General features: G+C 43.3%; 1 protein-coding gene across 3 annotated transcripts in view; it reads left to right on the forward strand.

Annotated features, from left to right (window-relative positions):
* The window catches only part of LOC106579115 (protein spire homolog 1), a 61826-nt gene that overhangs the window by 20207 nt on the left and 22094 nt on the right, over positions 1-19525 (forward strand). For all 3 annotated transcript variants that reach the window (XM_045701890.2, XM_045701887.2, XM_045701891.2), the window contains exons 3-7: positions 8391-8627; positions 12871-12996; positions 18747-18821; positions 19072-19236; positions 19398-19484. In XM_045701890.2, coding sequence (XP_045557846.1) covers positions 8391-8627; positions 12871-12996; positions 18747-18821; positions 19072-19236; positions 19398-19484 — 690 coding nt within the window. The remainder of the gene's footprint in view (positions 1-8390; positions 8628-12870; positions 12997-18746; positions 18822-19071; positions 19237-19397; positions 19485-19525) is intronic.

Below are 19525 nucleotides of genomic sequence, written 5' to 3' on the forward strand. Positions count from 1 at the left end.
GGGCAGAGTGAGAAGTGTTGGATGAGAGCAAGTGGGAAAAGGATACAAGGTAGTGGTCGGAGATTTGGAGGGGAGTTGCAATGAGATTAGTGGAAGAACAGCATCTAGTAAAGATGAGGTCAAGCGTATTGCCTGCCTTGTGAGTAGGGGGGGAAGGTGAGAGGGTGAGGTCAAAAGAGGAGAGGAGTGGAAAGAAGGAGGCAGAGAGGAATGAGTCAAAGGTAGACGTGGGGAGGTTAAAGTCACCCAGAACTGTGAGAGGTGAGCCATCTTCAGGAAAGGAACTTATCAAGGCGTCAAGCTCATTGATGAACTCTCCAAGGGAACCTGGAGGGCGATAAATGATAAGGATGTTAAGCTTGAAAGGGCTGGTAACTGTGACAGCATGGAATTCAAATGAGGAGATAGACAGATGGGTCAGGGGAGAAAGAGAGAATGTCCACTTGGGAGAGATGAGGATTCCAGTGCCACCACCCCGCTGGCTCGATGCTCTAGGGGTATGCGAGAACACGTGGGCAGACGAAGAGAGAGCAGTAGGAATAGCAGTGTTATCTGTGGTAATCCATGTTTCCGTCAGCGCCAGGAAGTCGAGGGACTGGAGGGTAGCATAGGCTGAGATGAACTCAGCCTTGTTGGCTGCAGACCGGCAGTTCCAGAGGCTGCCGGAGACCTGGAACTCCACGTGGGTCGTGCGCGCTGGGACCACCAGGTTAGAGTGGCAGCGGCCACGCGGTGTGAAGCGTTTGTATGGCCTGTGCAGAGGGGAGAGAACAGGGATAGACAGACACATAGTTGACAAGCTACAGAAGTGTTGTTTCTTGTATTATTGTCTCTTGTGTCTTTAGAGAACTGTTTCACTTTGATATCCTTTTTCTTCTGTCCTGATTTTCTCTTTCTTTTCTTCTGTTAACTAGATATTCTTTGTTGTTCTTCGTTAGCTAGCTAGCTTCTTCCAAAAGAGTCCCTAGCAACTGCTTAGCAACTGGTAAACAATTCAGCTAGCTAAGATAACTACAATTTTATGAAAAATAGTTATTTTTCAAAAGCCTATCTTCTTTGTTTGTTGCTTGTTTTTTCTCCTCTTCAGTCTTGCAGTTTTCTTTTGCTTTTTTCCGATGTACTTCACTCTAAAAACCATGTAAATTTCAATATTTGTAGGAGCTCATTTTTCAGCTGCTGCTGCTCAAATTGGAGTTCCGGAACCGTAGTAGTAGAGTAGAGGCACTTACAGAAGTTGCACACATGGGTTTTTGTTTTTGTGGCCTATGGTCCCTGACATTGTTGGCCTTTTATAAACACATTTCATACAGTTCTATGTCATTTTACACGACTGGAGATTTTGGTATAATATTTTTTAATGCCACGTTCAAAACATCTCGGAACTGGGTCAGACTTCAGTGCGTTCAAGACATTTGGGAAATCGGGGAAAAAACGAGCACCACTGGGAAAATTAGTTTTGAATGGTCATCCTACTCAGAATTCCAAGTGGGGAACTCTGGCCTCTTTCTAGAGCTCTGAGTTTCCTACCTGAAGATCACTGACGTCATGATTCAACCTCTTTTTTCCCGCCCGAGTCGCATTTGTCTTGAAAGCACCCTAATACCGAACAAACGATCGAAATGACAGGCTACTTTGACACTGACAAACTGAGAATCTGAGATAAAAAAACGACCCTGTCTTGAATCCATCAATAGCCTAGGCCTAGATGTGTGCAGACACATTTTTTTATTTTTTTTATTTCACCTTTATTTAACCAGGTAGGCAAGTTGAGAACAAGTTCTCATTTACAATTGCGACCTGGCCAAGATAAAGCAAAGCAGTTCGACAACATACAACAACACAGAGTTACACATGGAGTAAAACAAATATACAGTCAATAATACAGTAGAAAAATAAGTCTATGTACAATGAGAGCAAATGAGGTGAGATAAGGGAGGTAAAGGCAAAAAAGTCCATGGTGGCAAAGTAAATACAATATAGCAATTAAAACACTGGAATGGTAGATTTGTAGTAGAAGAAAGTGCAAAGTAGAAATAGAGATAATGGGGTGCAAAGGAGCAAAATAAAATACATATTGTATACTATAATATGAGGAAGAATATGAGGAAGAAATGATAGTCCTAAACATGCTTTCCAGTTTCACTGACTCACCCAATGATGCGCAGCTCACTTGCTGGTAATGGCCTATGCGCTCGTGCCAAAAGCCTCTCTCTCTTGTTTTACTTTGAATTTGGAAAGTTTTCAGACCCTTTAACTTTTTCCACATTTTGTTATGTTACAGCCTTATTCTAAAATTGATTTTTTTTCTTCATCAATCTACACACAATACCCCATAATGACAAAGCGAAAACAGGTTTTTGGACATTTTTGCAAATGTATTAAAATAAAAAACAGAAATACCTTATTTACATAAGTATTCAGACCCTTTGCTATGAGACTCGAAATTGAGCTCAGGTGCATCCTGTTTCCATTGATCATCCTTGAGATGTTTCTACAACTTGATTGGAGTCTACCGGTGGTAAATTCAATTGATTGGACATGATTTGGAAAGTCACACACCTGTCTATATAAGGTCCCACAGTTGACAGTGCATGTCAGAGTAAAAACCAAGCCATAAGGTTGAAGGAATTGTCCGTAGAGCTCCGAGATAGGATTGTGTCGAAGCACAGATCTGGGGAAGGTTACCAAAAAATGTCTGCAGCTTTGAAGGTCCCAAGAACACAGTGGCCTCCATCATTCTTAAATTGAAGAAGTTTGGAACCACCAAGACTTCCTAGAGCTGGCCGCCCGGCCAAACTGAGAAATCGGGGTAGCAGGGCCTTGGTCAGGGATGTGACCAAGAACCAGATGGTAAATCTGACAGCACTCCAGAGTTCCTCTGTGGAGATGGGAGAAACTTCCAGAAGGACAAACATCTCTGCAGCACTCCACCAATTAGACCTTTATGGTAGAGTGGCCAGACGGAAGCCACTCCTCAGTAAAAAGGCACATGACAGCCTGCTTGGAGTTTGCCAAAAGGCACCTAAAGACTCACAGACCATGAGAAACAAGATTCTCTGGTCTGATGAAACCAAGATTGAACACTTTGTCCTGAATGCCAAGCGTCACATCTGGAATAAACCTGGCACCATCCCTACGGTGAAGCATGGTGGTGGCAGCATCATCCTGTGGGGATGTTTTTCCGTGACAGGGACTGTGAGACTAGTTGGGATCGAGGGTGAGGATGGATCGGAGCAAAGTACAGAGAGATCCTTGATGAAAACCTGCTCCAGACCGCTCAGGACCTCAGACTGGGGGCGAAGGTTCACCTTCCAACAGGACAACGAACCTAAGCACACAGCCAAGACAACGCAGGAGTGGCTTCTGGACAAGTCAACCAATCAATCAAATGTATTTATAAAGCCCTTCTTACATCAGCTGATGTCACAAAGTGCTGTACAGAAACCCAGCCTAAAACCCCAAACAGCAAGCAATGTAGGTGTAGAAGCACGGTGGCTTCTACACCAGAACCCTAGAGAGGAACCAGGCCATTTAAAAATGGTTTTACCTTTATTTAAATAGGCAAGTCAGTTAAGAACAAATTCTTATTTTCAATGACGGCCTAGGAACAGTGCCTTGTTCAGGGGCAGAACGACAGATTTGTACCTTGTCAGCTCTGTGATTTGAACTTGCAACCTTTCGGTTACTAGCCCAACGCTCTAACCACTAGGGTACCCTGCCGCCCCAATGAGGGGTGGCCAGTCCTCTTCTGGCTGTGCCGGGTGGAGATTATAACAGAACATGGCCAAGATGTTAACCTTTATGGGCTACTCAACAGCCAGTGTAATCCCGTGGCGCGATATTCAAATACCTCAAAAATGCAAAAACTTCATTTTTTCAAACATATGACTATTTTACACCATTTTAAAGACAAGACTCTCGTTAATCTAACCACACTGTCCGATTTCAAAAAGGCTTTACAACGAAAGCAAAACATTAGATTATGTCAGCAGAGTACCCAGCCAGAAATAATCAGACACCCATTTTTCAAGCTAGCATATAATGTCACATAAACGCAAACCACAGCTAAATGCAGCACTAACCTTTGATGATCTTCATCAGATGACAACCCTAGGACATTATGTTATACAATACATGCATGTTTTGTTCAATCAAGTTCATATTTATATCAAAAACCAGCTTTTTACATTAGCATGTGACTAGCATGTGACTAGCATTCCGACCGAACACTGCCGGTGAATTTACTAAATTACTCACGATAAACGTTCACAAAAAACATAACAATTATTTTAAGAATTATACATACAGAACTCCTCTATGCACTCGATATGTCCGATTTTAAAATAGCTTTTCGGTGAAAGCACGTTTTGCAATATTCTAAGTAGATAGCCCGGCATCACAGGGCTAGCTATTTAGACACCCAGCAAGTTTAGCACTCACCAAAGTCAGATTTACTATAAGAAAAATGTTATTACCTTTGCTGTTCTTTGTCAGAATGCACTCCCAGGACTTCTACTTCAATAACAAATGTTGGTTTGGTCCCAAATAATCCATTGTTATATCCAAATAGCGGCGTTTTGTTCGTGCGTTCAAGACACTATCCGAAAGGGTAAATAAGGGTGACGAGCATGGCGCATTTCGTGACAAAAAAATTCTAAATATTCCATTACCGTACTTCGAAGCATGTCAACCGCTGTTTATGCCATTTTTCTAGTAAAAATTCGATAATATTCCGACCGGGAAAGCGTGTATACGTACAAAGAGAGAGAAAATAAAAACATCTCGTGCACGAGCCTGAGTCTCAGAGTACTCTGACCAGCCACTATCCAAACGCGATAATGTGTTTCAGCCTGGGGCTGCCTCGATATCATTCAGCTTTTTCCCGGGCTCTGAGAGCCGTAGGAAGTGTCACGTTACAGCAAAGATCCTCAGTCTTCAATAAAAAGAGCCAAGATGAACAACAACTTGTCAGACAGGCCACTTCCTGTTCAGAATCTTCTCAGGTTTTTGCCTGCCATATGAGTTCTGTTATACTCACAGACACCATTCAAACAGTTTTAGAAACTTTAAGGTGTTTTCTATCCAAAGCCAATAATTATATGCATATTGTAGTTACTGGGCAGGAGTAGTAACCAGATTAAATCGGGTACGTTTTTTATCCGGCCGTGTCAATACTGCCCCCTAGCACTAACAGGTTAAAATGTTCATAGATGCATCTCTGGAGAGACCTGAAAATAGCTGTGCAGCGATGTTCCCCATCCAACCTGACAGAGCTTGAGAGGATCTGCAGACAAGAATGGGAGAAACTCCCCAAATACAGGTGTGCCAAGCCTGTAGCATCATACCCAAGAAGACTCGAGGCTGTAATCGGTGCCAAAGGTGCTTCAACAAAGTACTGAGTAAAGGGTCTGAATACTTTTTTTTAATGAATTAATGAATTTGCAAAAAAAATTTAAATGTTTTTGCTTGTCATTATGGGGTGTTGTGCTTAGATTGACGAGGGGGGAAAAAACAATTTAATCCATTTTAGAATAAGGTTGTACAGTAACAAAATGGGAAAAAAGTCAAGGGGTCTGAATACTTTCCGAATGCACTGTATATAGATAGCCTGCAGCTGACATATTAGAGTCTTCTCTTTTCAGTAGGAGACATTTGCTTTCCAACCTGTGTTTTCACATGATTGTAGGCAATATTTAAAATATTGCGAAAGGCCAGTTTTGTCTGCATGCTGTTCACTGACAGATTTGCAGCGTGTTCCCGATTGTAGGCTGTGCCTTGTTATTGAGCTACTCTCCACAGCTAGGCTATTTTTAAAATAAGCTATTTATCCTCTGTGGCAACGTTTTGGGCTTTGTCATGGTGCAATAGGCTATTCTGAATTATTTCATTTCTTTCTGAACAGACAGGAGTAACTATAGCTTTGGCACATGTATGTCAATTTATCAGGCTTGCTGCAGCTCCTCCAGAACCCTTTGTGCTGCTGTGATTCTATAAGGAAATACATGAGGAAGTGGGAGGGGGCAGAGGTGCAAATTAAGCGCTGGACTTAAGCATAAAACAATATAGATATTCTTGATTTAATAAATGTATGCATAAGATTTAAATCACTCCTCTGAAGCTCTTGAATATTTGTTGTTTTTATCATCTTAAATATATATTGCATACATTATTTATATGTCATTATTATTAAGCAATAAGGCCAGAGGGGGAGTGGTATATGGCTAATATACCACAGCTAAGGGCTGTTCTTATGCACAACACAATGCTGAGTTCCTGGACACAGCCCTTAGCCGTGGTATATTGGCCATATATCACAAACCCAGAGGTGCCTTATTGCTATTATAAACTGGTTACCAACGTAATTAGAGCAGTAAAAATAAGTGTTTTGTCATCTGATATACCACGGCTGTCAGCCAATCAGCATTCAGTGCTTGAACCACCCAGTTTATAATGTCCAGTATTCTCTGCTGGCTCAGTCAAATCACGTTATTACTGACTAATGTTAAAGGTCTGCCTTGCTTTTAAAGGTTGGGTCGTTCACTTGAATGAAAGGGTCATGTGTTTGTGTAGCACATGCTACAGCTGAAAGCATGGGACAATGAGGGCATGAAAGGAGATTATATATATTACATAGCTGGGAACGAAGACACAAACCCATATTTACTGTTGTTTTCCAGGAGATTAACAGCTGAATAACACAAATCAAGACAAATTATTCAAAATCCGTTTATTCAAAACATGAAGACATTGTTTTGGCATGATTCTTGGATGACAATGATGAACGTACAGTGCCTTTGGAAAGTATTCAGACCCCTTGACTTATTCCACATTTTGTTACGTTACAGCCTTATTTAAAACATTTTTTTTTTTTTTTCCCATTTTACATATACATTTTAGTCATTTAGCAGACGCTCTTATCCAGAGCGACTTACAGTAGTGAATACATACATTTCATTTCATGCATTTTTTTTTGTTTTTTTTGTACTGTTCCCCCGTGGGAATCGAACCCACAACCCTGGCGTTGCACACACCATGCTGGCATTGCAAACACCATGCTCTACACGCAATACCCCATAATGACAATGCGTCGCTGCACAGCTATTTTCAGTTCTCTCCAGAGATGTTAAATTGGGTTCAAGTCCGGGCTCTGGCTGGGCCACTCAAGGACATTCAGAGACTTGTCCCGAAGCCACTCCTGCTTTGTCTTGGCTGTGTGCTTAGGTTCGTTGTCCTGTTGTAAGGTGAACCTTCGCCCCAGTCTGAGGTCCTGAGCGCTCTGGAGTAGGTTTTCATCAAGGATCTCTCTGTACTTTACTCCGTTCCATCTTTCCCTACCAACTAGTCTCCCAGTCCCTGTCACTGAAAAACATCCCCACAGCATGATGCTGCCACCACCATGCTTCACCGTAGGGATGGTGCCAGGTTTCCTCCAGACGTGACGCTTGGCATTCAGGCTAAAGAGTTCAATCTTGGTTTCATCAGACCAGTGAATCTTGTTTCTCATGGTCTGAGAGTCTTTAGGTGCCTTTTGGCAAACTCCAAGCGGGGTGTCATGTGCCTTTTTACTGAGGAGTGGCTTCCATCTGGTCACTTTACCATAAAGGCCTGATTGGTGGAGTGATGCAGAGATGGTTGTCCTTCTGGAAGTTTCTCCCATCTCCACAGACGAACTCTAGAGTTCTGTCAGAGTGACCATCGGGTTCTTGGTCACCTCCCTGGCCAAGGCCCTTCTCCCCCGATTACTTTGTTTGGCCGGGCGGCCAGCTCTAGGAAGAGCCTTGCTGGTTCCAAACTTCTTCCATTTAAGAATGATGGAGGCCACTGTGTTCTTGGGGACCTTCAATGATGCAGACATTTTTTGGTAACCTTCCCCACATCTGTGCCTCGACACAATCCTGTCTCGGAACTCTACAGACAATTCCTTCGACCTCATGGCTTGCTTTTTGCTCTGACATTCACTGTAAACTGTGGGACCTTATAGACAGGCGTGTGCCTTTCCAAATCATGTCCAATCAATTGAATTTACCACAGGTGGACTCTAATCAAGTTGTAGAAACATCTCAAGGATAATCAATGGAAACAGGATGCACCTGAGCTCAATTCCGAGTCTCATAGCAAAGGGTCTGAATACTTATGTAAATAAGGTATTTTTGTTTTTTATTTTAATACATTTGCAAAAATGTCAAAAAAATGTTTTTGCTTTGCCATTGTGGGGTATTGTGTGTAGATTGCTGAGGATTTTGTATTTATTTAATCAATTTTAGAATTAGGCTGTAACGTAACAAAATGTGGAAAAAGTGAAGAGGTCTGAATACTTTCCGAAGGCACTGTATATGGATGGCAATATAATGATACCCAGTGTGTGTTGTTGCTTGTGTCCTGTCCTTCAGGTGATTGAGTCTCTGGGCATCATGATCTACAAGGCGTTGGACTACGGGCTGAAGGAGAGCGAGGAGCGGGAGCTGAGCCCACCCCTGGAGCAGCTCATAGACCTCATGACCAACATGGGCGAGGCCGAGAGAGACGCCTGCCCTGACGAAGGTTACGAGGCCACCGAGGAAGAGGAGGAGGCCGAAGACGACCCCATCAACAGCTGTAATGTCCGTGGCTACAGGGACATCCTGAAGGTAGGCAGCTGTTGATTGGGGGAGGGTGGTGGTTGATGATTAAAAGCCAAAATGTCACTACATGGGTGAATGGCAGGGTTAATAAGGAAATAGTAGGTTTTCTGCTGTCAAGCCATGAAGTGCAGTAAACTACAAAATGGTGGTGATCAGGTCAGGTTTATGGTACTGGAGCCTGCAGTTGTTGTATATGTGTCTTTCCTCCAGTAGTGTTGAGACTATAATCTATACTAGATCCACCCACCATGTCCAGTAGTGTTGAGACTATAATCTATACTAGATCCACCCACCATGTCCAGTAGTGTTGAGACTATAATCTATACTAGATCCACCCACCATGTCCAGTAGTGTTGAGACTATAATCTATACTAGATCCACCCACCATGTCCAGTAGTGTTGAGACTATAATCTATACTAGATCCACCCACCATGTCCAGTAGTGTTGAGACTATAATCTATACTAGATCCACCCACCATGTCCAGTAGTGTTGAGACTATAATCTATACTAGATCCACCCACCATGTCCAGTAGTGTTGAGATTATTATCTATACTAGATCCACCCACCATATCCAGTAGTGTTGAGATTATTATCTATACTAGATCCACCCACCATGTCCAGTAGTGTTGAGAGAATTATTTATACTAGATCAACCCAGCATGTCCAGTAGTGTTGAGAGTATTATCTATACTAGATCCAACTAGAATGTCCAGTAGTGTTGAGAGAACAAACATCATACTAGATCCACCCAGTAGTGTTGAGAGAACAGACATCATACTAGATCCATCCAGCATGTCCAGTAGTGTTGAGAGAACAGACATCATACTAGATCCATCCAGCATGTCCAGTAGTGTTGAAAGAACAGACATCATACTAGATCCACCCACCATGTCCAGTAGTGTTGAAAGAACAGACATCATACTAGATCCACCCACCATGTCCAGTAGTGTTGAGAGAACAGACATCATACTAGATCCACTCAGCATGTCCAGTAGTGTTGATAGAACAGACATCATACTAGATCCACCCACCATTTCCAGTAATGTTGAGAGAACAGACATCATACTAGATCCACCCACCATGTCCAGTAGTGTTGATAGAACAGACATCATACTAGATCCACCCAGTAGTGTTGAGAGAACAGACATCATACTAGATCCACCCAGCATGTCCAGTAGTGTTGAGATTATTATCTATACTAGATCCACCCACCATGTCCAGTAGTGTTGAGACTATAATCTATACTAGATCCACCCACCATGTCCAGTAGTGTTGAGATTATTATCTATACTAGATCCACCCACCATGTCCAGTAGTGTTGAGACTATAATCTATACTAGATCCACCCACCATGTCCAGTAGTGTTGAGATTATTATCTATACTAGATCCACCCACCATGTCCAGTAGTGTTGAGATTATTATCTATACTAGATCCACCCACCATGTCCAGTAGTGTTGAGATTATTATCTATACTAGATCAACCCAGCATGTCCAGTAGTGTTGAGATTATTATCTATACTAGATCCACCCACCATGTCCAGTAGTGTTGAGATTATTATCTATACTAGATCCACCCACCATGTCCAGTAGTGTTGAGATTATTATCTATACTAGATACACCCACCATGTCCAGTAGTGTTGAGACTATAATCTATACTAGATCCACCCACCATGTCCAGTAGTGTTGAGATTATTATCTATACTAGATCCACCCACCATGTCCAGTAGTGTTGAGATTATTATCTATACTAGATACACCCACCATGTCCAGTAGTGTTGAGAGAATTATTTATACTAGATCAACCCAGCATGTCCAGTAGTGTTGAGAGTATTATCTATACTAGATACACCCATCATGTCCAGTCGTGTTGAGAGTATTATCTATACTAGATCCAACTAGAATGTCCAGTAGTGTTGAGAGAACAGACATCATACTAGATCCACTCAGCATATCCAGTAGTGTTGAGAGAACAGAAATCACACTAGATCCACCCAGTGAGTCCTTAGATGCCCCAATGGTGTTTACATAACTATAGCAGTGGCAGGAGGACAATTTTATTTTCATTAGCATGGCCTTATTTCTATTAGAACATATTGGATGACTGCCATTCATATTCCATTCACCCAGTTCAATTTAACTTCGATAGGTTTAGGCTACTAGATTATACTAGAATTTTCCCTATACCCATCATGAGGTTGCTACAACCTAGCCTATGAATGAAAGTTTACAATGTAGGTGCACATAGGTCAAGAGAAAAATTTGAGGTGACAGAAAGTGACATTCAATACCACCTTGCACACTCTTGCCCGCATCTAGCTGATCTAGGGTGTAATCATTAGTCCAACAGTTTCAAACGAGAGTTTCTGTTGGACAAATTAATGTATGTTTATCCCTTTTTCATTCCATTTAAGAAACATTTTTTGGAATGAATACACCCCTGATCAAGCGTAAACACAGTTCATTTTCATAGCAGCCACGTTGTGTTCCTTCTGGCATCTATGCGTTTTCCTCCTCTCACCTTTTTCCTTCACTTGTGGACTACAATGCATAACACATCAGCTGTAGGAGACCAGGTAAAAAACACTTTCCAATCCAAACCATATCACAACCACTACACACAGCCTACATTGTTGTCACCATATTAGCTAAAATAACATCATAGTCAACATAGCTAATAGAACTAACGCGTTAGTAAACCCGCTACAGTCATGCAGTAATGTTACATTGTACAGTCAGTCAGTAAGTAGTTGCACCGGCGGGCCCCGGTGACAATAAATTAGTAAAACCAAAAGCTTACCTTGACTTGGAAGATTTCCAGTGTTGTGTTGGATAGTCATAGCCAGCTAGCTAACATAGGATCCCTCTGTTTGAGCAGGGTGTTTGAGTAGGCTAAACTACATAGCTGCATTTTCTAGCTGTGAGTGAAACTGACAGTAAAAAAAATTGAAGAAATCACTCTCTCTCTTGCTTCTCCTTCATTTTTAGCGTATGCTTTCAGTACTAGATTCATTATCTGATCCTTTGATTGGGTGGATAACATGTCAGTTCCTGCTGCAAGAGCTCTGATAGGTTGGAGGACGTCCTCTGGAAGTTGTCATAATTACTGTGTAAGTCTATGGAAGGGTGGGAGGACCATGAGCCACCTAGGTTTTGTATTGAAGTCAATGTACCCAGAGGAGGACAGAAGCTAGCTGTCCTCCGGCTACACATGGTGCTACCCTACAGAGTGCTGCTGAGGCTACTGTAAACCTTCATAGCAAAATAGTGTGTTTTAATCAATTATTTGGTGACATATGAATATATTTAGTATAGTTTTATCTAAAAAGGATAACTTTTTAAATGTAATTATTTATTATTTTTTAAATAAAATTCACTGAGGAGGATGATCCTCCACTTCCTCCTTTGAGGAGCCTCGACTGAACCATAGTCTTCAGCCTTCCATCCGGCCCGGCCCGAGGACAGACATGACAGTGGTGAAATAATGATTCTAGAGACAGGGCCCAGGGGATGGAACCAGGTCTCCATAGCGACTGCTAGTAAGGTTATCTGAGGCTGTGGACATCTGAGCTGCCTGGGTGACAGTGTCGCTGTTGTCTTGCCAGCCCTAGTGCCTGATGGCTAGATGTGTCCTTTAATAGCTGTCATCCTCTCTATCCTCCAGTCCACCCCTCGTCTCTCTCTCTGTCTGATGTTAACTACAGAGCCTTGCTCTAAAGGAACTGCCTACCCCTCTCTCTCTCTAACTGCCTTCTAGATGTTTCACAACATTTCAGATGTATGTTCCTGTGTGATTTACAATCAGGGATCTTATCCTATATAAGCATGACTCTTTTAAAAATGACTGGGTCAGGGAATATTGAGATTATGATGCTACTGGGGAAAGACTCCCTAATACCTAATTCTCAATTTCTGCTCCAGGCTTCCTCCTCTACACAGCAGCACCATTTATCAATTCAGGGAATTTACTTGGTGGACAAGATTCAATTCAGGGAATTTACTTGGTGGACAAGATTGCAGATGAGACGGCCAACTATTTTCTGTTAGAATTTCAGATGCTATATGGGATGGGAAATGCAGTGGACTACTGGTGCCAAGATCATGCCAAGAGCACCTTCTGTTCATCTCAGAGAAACAAGGACATACAGTTTTTTGTAATCTGCTGTCACAAGGATATTTACAGTATCTTCAATGTTTTACTTACAGTACTACTTCTCTCTCCCTGTCTGTCTGTGTCTGTCTGTAGATGTGTGTGTCTCACCTCCCCAGCCCTGGCGATGCCCCCAGCCACTACCAGGCTGTGTGCCGTGCTCTCTATGCTGAGACCAGGGAGCTACGCTCCTTCCTGGAGAAGATCAAGAGTGCCAAAGAGGTGAGGCTACCTACACATCAATACGTGACCAACTGGGTTGAAACCCCCTGTCTCCTGTGTGCGACAATACTGTGCTAGTCCACTGAGCTAAAGGCAAGGAATTAGCTTGGGCAGGTAAAGAAAGTCTTCAGGTCTCAGGAAAGGTTACTCATCATGTGACCATGGTTCACCAAACCACCTCCATTTACCAATGCTCCCAACACACTACACAGTACCTGACTGCATAGACCCTCAGCTTGCTTACATAGTGGTTCTGTTCCATTGTCTATAGCATACTACTTAGCATACTACTTAGCATGTATTCCCAATACATTGCTTTATCCTATGTGGTATGCTAACCAGTGTGGATATTGGAACAGCTCCGGTCTGTTTCTGGGACCTGATTGACATCTCATTCTCAGGCTCCAGTGCACATAGGACCACTAAACAGTGAATCTGAATGGTCATTGGCATTCACCACGACACAACCTTGTACTATTAATCAGACAGACATGTAGACCAGGGACATATGTTCAGAGGTCATGTGACTGGAGAGACATTCATTCAGGAGATTAAGCAACATGACATTAAGGTGTTTCACATGCTTCAGAGAACTGATCAACATGGCACACTACATACATGTCCTGTAATGGATCCTACTGTATATCAGCTACTGTATATCAGCTACTGTATATCAGCTACTGTATATCAGCTACTGTATATCAGCCTTGAGTCAGGTGTGTGTGTGTGCATGTTACAAAGGAGAAGGAATGCAGGTTACGGTGTGTGTGTGTGTGTGTGTGTGTGTGTGTGTGTGTGTGTGTGTGTGTGTGTGTGTGTGTGTGTGTGTGTGTGTGTGTGTGTGTGTGTGTGTGTGTGTGTGTGTGTGTGTGTGTGTGTGTGTGTGTATGCGTGTGTATGCGTGTGTATGCGTGTGTATGCGTGTGTGCATGTAGACATGCTATCCCACCCCAGCATATGACATGTGAAAGTAGGCCAGTAAGGAGCATTGATGGGAGTGATCTGTCTACCTCAGGGGAAGCTGCCTTGTAGTAGCTGTAGGTTTTGTTGTCAAATATTCTGCTCAGTCTTTCACCTAGCTGGGGAGCAGAGTCCACTTCTGTCTGTACAGTTCTGTAGTACAGTATTATAGGGCTTAATTCTGTGGTGGTACTGATGTAGGATCTTAATTTGATCACCTTGTTGCAGGAGAACTTCTGAAGTTTGTAATTTCCACTTTGAAATTTCTGACTTTTCACATTTTTATCAAACCCTACAAAAATGTCCATTCATTATAATCCACATAATAATTCACATTTCCTGTTGCGGCAAGATTATTTTGCTGCTGTAGCAAACTGGCTCTAATTAAAATCCTACATCTGTACATAGGTAAACCCCTAATGCTGTTGTGAACATGTCTGCATACCTAAAGGCTTAGTTTAATGTCCCTCAATGCACTGCTGTCTGCCACAGGGTCACATGTGCTAAATCAAATCAAATGTTATTTGTCACATGTGCCGAATACCACAGGTGTAGACCTTACCGTGAAATGCCTAATTACTAGCCCTTAACCACCAATGCAGTTTTAAGAAAATAGAGTTAAGAAAATATTTACAAAATAAACTAAAGTAAAAAATAACAATAATGAGGTTATATACAGGGGGTACTGGTACCGAGTCAATGTGCGGGGGTACAGGTTAGTCAAGGTCATTTGTACATGTAGGTAGAGGTAAAGTGACTATGCATAGATAACGAACAGCGAGTAGCAGCAGTGTGAACCCCAAAAATGTGCATCATTGAGGTCATACATTTTTCTTCAGGGTTTGCTATAGGAAAAATCTATGTGCTCAGCAAATGGAATGGTCCGCATGAACCACAGACTGGGTGCTACTCCCCAGGGACCCATCCAGCTAAGCAGCACTCCCCCTCCACAATAGTACGTCTGAAAGGAGCGAAGAAATTAGACAGTTATATAATTTACTGTTACAAAAGAGAGTGGAGAGTCTTATTATGAGGAGAGGGTAAGAGCTTAGCTATGAAGAAGGGGAGAAACGTGTCAAGCTCTGTGGTTCAGGTGGCTACAGACAGTACATTCAGTTTAGTTAGCCTATCTGGTGTATGCAACCAGATGTGAATAGGCCAGGGTGTAGTCTAGTCTACTGTATGTCTGTGTGTGTATCTATCTATGTGTGTGTGTGTGTGTGTGTGTGTGTGTGTGTGTGTGTGTGTGTGTGTACATCTCTGTGTGTGTAATACCAGGAGAAGTAAGATGAGCTTTCGGCCCTGCATCATTCCCCTCCCCCACTTGTCCTCCTCTGTCTGGCATCGAGGCAGAGATGTGTTGTCCCACAGGGGATCTAGCTAGCTAACTGCAGCTACAGGACAGCATGCAGAGAGAGAGACCCTTTCTTTCATCACAAAGAGCTCTTTAACAGGACAGAGGGACACTATTAAAAGCATAGTTGTAGCTGAATCACCAAAGCCACTTCTGTTCCTATTTGCTCAGGGTTAAATACTATAAGTTAGGAAAGGGATGGTATTGTGTTGGTCGTACAAATGAGCACCGGGAGTTAAATCCAACATCATCTCACCCTGGGCTCCTATGCTCAGAAATTATGTCCTTTTTTAAAATGTTTGTCAACAATCATGTTGTTATTCACGGACCATGGTAAAGCTTTCTGTTTTATGTTATTACATGAAAAGGGAATATGTACCAACTGTTAATGGTAGAGAAGGTAGACACCTTAGCAAATGCCCTTCCAGTGCAGTGTGAGTTATGGCTCTGTATATCCAGTGAGAGGAGAGGCCCTGTAGTAAATCTCCTGTGAGGGGCTGTAGCAGAGAGACTCCCATGATTGCTCTATCAAACACCGGTGGGATGCAGGGTGACACCCCCTCTCTCACCACAAATAACAGGGAGAGAGGGGAGGAGGAGGAGGAGAGAGAGAGAGAGGAGGAGGCTTTCTATTCTGCTGCAGAACAGATCCCTCAGTGTCCTGTCCTCTAATGAACTCCTAAATCAGGAAGGGAAGGGATGCAGGTTGCTCACTGCTTCATTGGTTGCATCCCAATTCTCTCAAAGTACACTTGCTCATTCCTTCCCACACATTTAAAAGCAGTGGATTGGTGTTAGCATGGGCTAGCTAAGGGAGTTCCCACACTATATGTCATACAGTCATCTTGACCATGGCTAAAAGGTGTGATCTCTGCTATGCATACACTGGCAGGATCATGCTTTATTCCCTATGGCTACAATGATGATTTTCAATCACGGATGAAAATGGACTGGGCATGAGTGTGTTGGGAATGTGTGAGTGTACCATCATGATGCTAGTTGATAGGGACTTACATTTACATTTTAGTCATTTAGCAGACGCTCTTATCCAGAGCGACTTACAGTAGTGAATGCATACATTTCATTTCATGCATTTAAAAATAATAATAATTGTACTGGCCCCCCGTGTGAATCGAACCCACAACCCTGGCATTGCACACACCATGCTCTACCAACTGAGCCACAGGTGGCAGGTTGTCAGGCTGCGAAGGCTCTTGTTAACTGTCATTGATAATGGAATCGTATTGATTTGTGGGTGTGATTGATAGCAGGGCCAGCTGCCTGTCCTAATGCTGTGGTATTCAATGAACTTGTTAACATCTCATTTCAACATGAAAGGATGAAATCTGTGGCTTTGAGGTCAGTTACTTTATTCAACGTCCTAAGCAATTTCTATCTCAATATCAAGTCATTTCTGGGTAACAATTAAGTACCTTGTTGTTATCGTTTTCAATTAAAATGGTCAAAAAGAAACAGAAATAGTTTCTTAGCAAAAAGCAATTTCTCAAGCAAGAATTTTGCTAGGACTGTCAGAGTGGGGAAGGGAAAACTGAAAACTAGCTGTTATTGCCAGAGAGGTTTGGAACTATCTTTTGATGTCACCAGGCAGGCCAAAATTCAATCACACAAAAACAGACTGAAATTTCAAACACTAAAAGGGCATTATCATTATTTTCACAATTACACAGTATTATTCCAACCTCATAGTGTGGAAATACACTGCTCAAAAAAATAAAGGGAACACTTAAACAACACAATGTAACTCCAAGTCAATCACACTTCTGTGAAATCAAACTGTCCACTTAGGAAGCAACACTGATTGACAATAAATTTCACATGCTGTTGTGCAAATGGAATAGACAACAGGTGGAAATTATAGGCAATTAGCAAGACACCCCCAATAAAGGAGTGGTTCTGCAGGTGGGGACCACAGACCACTTCTCAGTTCCTATGATTCCTGGCTGATGTTTTGGTCACTTTTAAATGCTGGCGGTGCTTTCACTCTAGTGGTAGCATGAGACGGATTCTACAACCCACACAAGTGGCTCAGGTAGTGCAGCTCATCCAGGATGGCACATCAATGCAAGCTGTGGCAAGAAGGTTTGCTGTGTCTGTCAGCGTAGTGTCCAGAGCATGGAGGCGCTACCAGGAGACAGGCCAGTACATCAGGACACGTGGAGGAGGCCATAGGAGGGCAACAACCCAGCAGCAGGACCGCTACCTCCGCCTTTGTGCAAGGAGGAGCAGGAGAAGCACTGCCAGAGCCCTGCAAAATGACCTCCAGCAGGCCACAAATGTGCATGTGTCTGCTCAAACGGTCAGAAACAGACTCCATGAGGGTGGTATGAGGGCCCGACGTCCACAGGTGGGCGTTGTGCTTACAGCCCAACACCGTGCAGGACGTTTGGCATTTGCCAGAGAACACCAAGATTGGCAAATTCGCCACTGGCGCCCTGTGCTCTTCACAGATGAAAGCAGGTTCACACTGAGCACGTGACAGACGTGACAGAGTCTGGAGACGCCGTGGAGAACGTTCTGCTGCCTGCAACATCCTCCAGCATGACCAGTTTGGCGGTGGGTCAGTCATGGTGTGGGGTGGCATTTCTTTGGGGGGCCGCACAGCCCTCCATGTGCTCGCCAGAGGTAGCCTGACTGCCATTAGGTACCGAGATGAGATCCTCAGACCCCTTGTGAGACCATATGCTGGTGCGGTTGGCCCTGGGTTCCTCCTAATGCAAGACAATGCTAGACCTCATGCGGCTGGAGTGTGTCAGCAGTTCCTGCAAGAGGAAGGCATTGATGCTATGGACTGGCCCGCCCGTTCCCCAGACCTGAATCCAATTGAGCACATCTGGGACATCATGTCTCGCTCCATCCACCAACGCCACGTTGCACCACAGACTGTCCAGGAGTTGGCGGATGCTTTATTCCAGGTCTGGGAGGAGATCCCTCAGGAGACCATCGCCACCTCATCAGGAGCATGCCCAGGCGTTGTAGGGAGGTCATACAGGCACGTGGAGGCCACACACACTACTGAGCCTCATTTTGACTTGTTTTAAGGACATTACATCAAAGTTGGATCAGCCTGTAGTGTGGTTTTCCACTTTAATTTTGAGTGTGACTCCAAATCCAGACCTCCATGGGTTGATAAATTGGATTTCCATTGATTATTTTTGTGTGATTTTGTTGTCAGCACATTCAACTATGTAAAGAAAAAAGTATTTCATAAGATTATTTCTTTCATTCAGATCTAGGATGTGTTGTTTAAGTGTTCCCTTTATTTTTTTGAGCAGTATATATATAAAACACAGGAAAATCACGATGTTTGACTGCACTGGGCCTTTAAACTCACATTTAAGCTCTGAGTGCTCATCTCTTTCTCACTCTGATCCCCCCATCTCTCTCTCTCTCTCTCTCTTTCGTCTCTCTCTCGTAGAATCTTCAGAAGATGGGTGGCGAGCCGTCTGAGGATCCCAGCAGAGACCTAAATGAGCTCCAGAATGCAGACTGGGTAGGTGACCAGCTCCTTATTACAAGCCTCACACAGACCCTTTTACCTGGCAACACCCTTCTCTGACACCCTTATGTGACACTCTTAAGATAGGTTTCCCAGACTCATATTAAACCTACTCTTGGACTAGCATGTTTGTAGCCCAGGAGTATCTAGGCTTCATCTGGGTCTGGAAATTGGCCCTATAAGTGTTAAATCATTAGATGAGTACTGTGTTGCTATATGATTTCTGTCCCCCTGCATCCCCCAGGCTAAGTTCTGGATGCAGGTGATGGGAGACCTGCGGAACGGGGTGAAGCTGAAGAAGGTCCAGGAGCGCCAGTACAACCCTCTGGCCATCGAGTTCCAGCTCACGCCCTACGAGATGCTCATGAATGACATCCGCTCCAAACGCTACAATCTACGCAAGGTCATGGTAAGACTGTCAGGCGTCTTAAAAGCATGGCTTGTTGCTTATATGTAGTTATGCTCTCTCTTAATCTGTTTGTTTGTGTGTGTGTGCGTGTGTGTGTGTGTGTGTGTGTGTGTGTGTGTGTGTGTGTGTGTGTGTGTGTGTGTGTGTCCTTGCACCTCCAGGTAAACAACGACATACCACCAAGGTTGAAGAAGAGCGCCCATGAGGTCATCCTAGACTTCATCCGGTCCAGACCTCCTCTCAACCCTGTGAGTGCACAGCCTATAGAAACAACAGATATACTTTACAT

Source organism: Salmo salar, chromosome 02 (genome assembly GCF_965601325.2).
Source record: "Salmo salar chromosome 02, fSalSal1, whole genome shotgun sequence".
Taxonomy (NCBI): domain Eukaryota; kingdom Metazoa; phylum Chordata; class Actinopteri; order Salmoniformes; family Salmonidae; genus Salmo; species Salmo salar.